This window comes from Colobus angolensis, unplaced genomic scaffold (assembly GCF_000951035.1).
Source record: "Colobus angolensis palliatus isolate OR3802 unplaced genomic scaffold, Cang.pa_1.0 Scaffold16, whole genome shotgun sequence".
In the NCBI taxonomy this organism is placed as follows: Eukaryota; Metazoa; Chordata; class Mammalia; order Primates; family Cercopithecidae; genus Colobus; species Colobus angolensis.
In genome coordinates, this window is record NW_012114710.1 from 10,757,958 (window position 1) to 10,763,447 (window position 5,490).

Sequence of the window (5,490 nt, forward strand, 5' to 3'; positions counted from 1 at the left end):
AAAAAATCTACATATTTAAAACCCATTGGAAAAAACTTCTAGGGAGCCTACCCTGGCAGATACAATCTCCCTACCCACTAGTTTCTTAATCTTCTCTGTATGTCAAAGTTTAAATCGTTCCTTGTAATGGAAAAAGAGGACCAGATTCTCATCGCATAAACAAATCACTTAGCTGAAACCTTCTAGGTAAAAGGTGGGCTTCAGAACACTCGATAAATGAGATTCAAGGCCAGGTGCAGTGGCTCATGCCTATAATCCCAGCACTTTGGGAGGTTGATGTGGGAGGATTGCTTGAGCCCACAAGTTCAAGCCCAGCCTCAGCAACATGCCAAAACCTGTCTCTACAAAATCATACAAAATTTAGCCAGGTGCCGGGGCATGTGCTTATAGTCCCAGCTACTTGGGAGGCTGAGGTGGGAGGCTCACTTGAACCCAGGAGGTCAAGGCTGCAGTGAGCTGTGATTAAGCCACTGTACTCCAGCCTGGGTGACTGAGTGAGACCCTGTCTCAAAAACAAAAAAAAAGGATTCGATTTTTCTACTGAGACACAACTTCAATATTTAACTCCCATAAAATGTCATATTGCTTGAAGGAATATAGTATACCTAGGTTCTGTCAAACAGATATACTTCTGATATATCTCACAAATTCATAGGAATTTTAGCTACACTGGGATTTTTTCCCCCAAAAAAGAAATACTTTCTTAATTTTTTCTTTGATATTATTTATCAAAGTTTCAGAAAACTGATCAGTTTCATATTGCTTTTGAGATACAGAAAACACCACAATCTCCAAACAATTCAACCCTGAAAAATAAAGTTGTAAAAGACATATGTGAGTGACAGATGTCACATATTGAAAAAAAATTACTCCTCCCTCCTAAAACCTTCTTCAGTCTATACAAATGGTCATAATCTCTCCTTATGAATCAGATTAAAATAGGAGCAAAATGGTGAGCCACGAGACACGTCCCTACCCTGACCAAACTTGTCATATACTGGGAAGACATATAATTAAGCAACTATTAAAAAGTATGGTGAGAAGTACTAGACAGTACCAAGTGAGCTCAGGAAAGGATTCCAAACTAATCTAGAGGGTCAGAGAAGGTTTATGGGGGGAATAAGGCTGAGTAAGAGCAAGCCAGGTAAAGTGGGTGGTGTTGGGGCATTGGGAGTCAGGAGGTGCCAGTCTCACTAGTTAGAAGAACAGAGAAGTTGCTGTTATCTTGATAGCATTTATGGCTTGAACATAACAAAACCATAGAGAACTCTGCAGCAGCTAAAGCGTTGGTATTACTTAATGAAATGCCTCATGAAGACTCCCTTACTCAAAAGAATTAACAGGCTTTTCCATAAATACATAGTTCCTGCCCATACAAAATATAAGATGAATTCTATAATGTTCAAGCCAAGCATATTAATATATAAACTGTCTTTAAAGTGATTACATGTTTTTTAACTTTAAAAATTAAATGATGCTTACCCAAAACACCAAATTCATTAAAATTTAGACAAAATAAAGTACAGTGGCTATGTATACTTACTTGTCCAAGGGTACATTCACATTCCCCTAAGAAGTCATCATCACTCAGCTCAATAGTTTTGTTGTCGATGTCATAAACCCCAAATTTCAATTTCTGAACCACTTCAAAGTAGTAATCAATAATAAATGTCTTGGAAAATTGGGGATTCAAGCAATTCTTAATCCTTTCTGTGCGCTCAACCTACACCCATCCCCCAAAACAAAAAAGTTTATTCAGATCAAAGGTGTACTTGGATTTTCACATCTTTATGTACTAAACATAAACACAGGCATGACAACTAAAGGAAGTTTCTATATGTGTATGAAAAATTCTACAATCAAGGGCAAACTTTCACAAAAAACTCCATTAACAGATGAGATAGTGTTAGTATTTTTAACATAAAAAAAAACTCCTCACATTGTTAAAAGGGTAATTCGGATAACTTTTTAGGTAAAGTATTTAACATTACCTCATACCACTGTTGACCACTTGTATTCAAAAATAACACACATAAAGGGTCTGACTTTGACCCTATATCTTTATCCAAAAGATTGGCACAGGAAACATTCAGCACCACCCTTGTGACACACTGGGCAGCCATGTCTTGAGTTCTGAGAAAACCAATAAAAAGAGAAAGTAAGTGAAACAGTGCCTTTAAGAAGCACACTCATTCCTAACAAAAACAGGTGACTTCTTAAGATCAATTGTCACAATAAGCTTATAGAGTGAACTTGCTAGAATCCGACTGTTACATGTGCCTCCTCGGGATGTGGGTGTCTATTAGCTCATTCCAGTGATATTGCCTCCATCAGATTCTTTTGCTAGGATAAAATTCATTTACTGAATGACAGTAAAATGCAGCTTTTAAGATGGCTAATAAGACATACTAACCTTCTTGGCTGGGCTGACTCAGCCTGTAATCTCAGCACTTTGGGAGGCTGAGGCAGAAGGATGGCTTGAGCTTAGGAATTTGAGACCATCCTGGGCAATACAGCAAGACCTCGTCTCTACTAAAAATAAAAAATTAGCCAAGCATGGTGGCGTGTGCCTATAATCCCAGCTACTAGGAAGGATGAGGCAAGAGGATTGCTTTAATCCAAGAGATTGAGCCTGCAGTGAGCTGTAATTGTGCCACTGTATTCCAGCCTGGGCAACAGAGACTCTGTCTAAAAAAAAAAAAAAGAAAAAACTAATCTTCTTTTTACTTTAACTATAAATTTTATCATTCAGAAAAACTCCAAGTATTATCTTGATCCTTCACTTAAAGGTATGCCTAACATTATACTACAAAACAGATTAAGTTTTATTTTTATTTGTTTATTTAACAAGACACTGAGTGGGATATTTTCTGTTTTCACAGATTTTTTGGCTAAAACCAAAAACCCCAAAGCCCCCTTTCCCCCTACTCTACCCCTAGCTCCCAATATTTTGCAGCTGTGGTTCTCAATATTGGCTGCTTCCTGGAATCATCTGGGGGAGCTTTCAAAGCTACTGATGCCAGAGTTCCACTTAAAGAGATTTTAACTAGTTTAGGGTACAACCTTGACATCAGCTCCTTGGATGATTCTAATGTGTAGACAAGGTTGACAAGCCTACTGTACTACAGAGAGAAGGTGTGGTCCATCTTCCCTTATGACTTGCTAAGAAATATCAGAGTTAGCTTAACTTCCATAGACCCCTCATTCCCCAGTATCCAATCAAAATATGAAAAGGACTGGGGATAGGGTAGAGCACATGATGGGGGCTGGACTTGAGAAGGAATGCAGTATTGCAGGTGAGCTGCCTTCCTCCGTGAACCCAGGGAATGAAAGGGGCTGCAGGTGTCACCAAGAAAAGGAACCAGACATTGCATTTCCCATCTGGATGTCCACTTAGCCAGTGGACGTTGATGGTGCTAGGTTCTGCAGGAGAGAAGGTACCTACTACCCTAGAGCTACTGGCAAACATCCTTACAATGGGATAATATTTAATGTTCTTTGCCCCTCACTTTGAGATTTAGCTAAAGTTCTAGGACCACAGAAACAAATCCACTCATTATCTTGTTATATTTAAATATGGCAGTAGGATTCCTGTGCTGTATAAAATGCCTAAGTAAATCTGAAATAATAAAGACTGCCATTAGAAGAGCCTTTGTAATGTCAAAAACAACTAACGTCTTACAAAAAAAAATTTGATAATTCTATTGAACTCTCTAAAAATAGTAGCAGTTCTCAACACATGTCAAAAATCAATACTAAGATTCCTAAATAAATAGAGACTAAGAAAAATGAAGTAGGTTGCATAGTCTTAGAAGTAGCTAGAAATCCCATTTAAAAACAAAGCTGGCCAGGCACCATGGTTCACATCTGTATTCCCAGCAGTTTGGGAGGCCTAGTCAGGTGGATCACTTGAGGTCAGGAGTTCAAGACCAGCCTGGCCAACATGGTGAAACCTCATCTCTACTAAAATACAAAAATTAGCTGGGTGTGGTGGAATGAGCCTGTGATCTCAGCTACTCCGGAGTCTGAGGTAGGAGGATGGCTTGAGACTGGAAGGCAGAGTTTGCAGTGAGCCAAGATCATGCCACTGCACTCTAACCTGGGTGACAGAGTGAGACCCCATCTCAAAAAAAAAAAAAACAAAAACAAAACAAAAACAAACAAAATATATACAAGATAAATATATTTAAACAGTCCTACTATACAGTAAGTGCTCACATTTTATCATTATTATTATTTTATCACTATCTGCCTCTAGGGTCTGATCCTCTCTTATCTATCCCATGTTTCTTATTTTTTTATTATTCCATTGCATGATTATCCTGATTATTCCAATCCATACTAAGGTGTTCCTTTGAATTCCTATTGCACTAATAATAACAGATTACTGCATTACAGGAACAAGATCAAATTTGGGGTAATGCACACACCCAATTTTTTTTTTTGAGTTGGAGTCTTGCTCTGTCATCCAGGCTGGAGTGCAGTGGCACAATCTCGGGTCACTGCAACCTCCACCTCCCAGATTCAAGCAATTCTCTGCCTCAGCCTCCCGAGTAGCTGGGATTACAAGTGCCCGCCACCATGCCCTGTAGAACCCTCCATGTGGCACTTACTGTGTGATCACGTATAAGTAACTTCAACTTCCTGAGCCTAGATTTCCTCATCAGTAAAAATGGAGATACTGCAAGTAAATTTGTAAATCTGGCATGTGCCAGGCATCCTGTCTTTTGTATCTAATACAGAATCTGTAAAATAAATGTTAGTTGTATGATTTTTTTTTTTTGCATAATGTAGTTTAGAGTCTTGTAAGTTGTATGTCAGCAGTACCAAGCATAATGCAGTGCCCTGTGGATGAACACAGAGTGAGCAATGATTGCTAAAGCTCCCAAAAAAAACCTGTAGAGGATTCTCTACCAGCCAGTAGAAAAGTCTTCAAATTTCCAAGGATGGGGAGAATTCAAGAGAAAATGCAGACATCTATGTGTGAAGTCAGTCTCACAGCAAAGAGACACCACATATCAGAAGAGCATTATTTTTTTCCCTAAAAATGCTTATACAAAAGCTACAAAAACAACATGCCAGGCACAGCTGATTATTTAACAAATTGCTGACAGTTACACTACTGCATTGCTGCCAGGAAACAAATTTCCTCTACTAGCAGCATTCCTCTCTGAAAACGACTCTGACTGTGGCCTCAATTTTATCCTGAAACTCATTATGGCTGAATGGCAAAAGGAACAAATTACATAAACACCAGGGTCTGGAATCTTGTTAATAGTAATATTCATGAAGATGCTGTTCTCATTTCCTTTTAATGTAATTATCCAGTACATGATATACAATTTTTTAAGAGAGCAATAGCATATTTTATCCACAAATCACAATGGAAGCTGTACATATTGGCTCATACCTGTAATCCCAGCACTTTGGGAGGCTGAGGCAGTAGGATCACTTGAGCCCAGGAGTTCAAGATCAGCCTGAGCAACAGAG

General features: G+C 38.7%; 1 protein-coding gene across 2 annotated transcripts in view; it reads right to left on the reverse strand.

Moving 5' to 3' along the window:
* The window catches only part of CPNE3 (copine III), a 56,243-nt gene that overhangs the window by 40,060 nt on the left and 10,693 nt on the right, over positions 1-5,490 (reverse strand). For both annotated transcript variants that reach the window (XM_011937080.1, XM_011937081.1), the window contains 2 exons: positions 1,992-2,133; positions 1,544-1,723 (listed from right to left, as the gene is read on the reverse strand). In XM_011937080.1, the coding sequence (XP_011792470.1) occupies positions 1,544-1,723; positions 1,992-2,123 (312 nt within the window). In that variant the 5' untranslated portion in view covers positions 2,124-2,133. The remainder of the gene's footprint in view (positions 1-1,543; positions 1,724-1,991; positions 2,134-5,490) is intronic.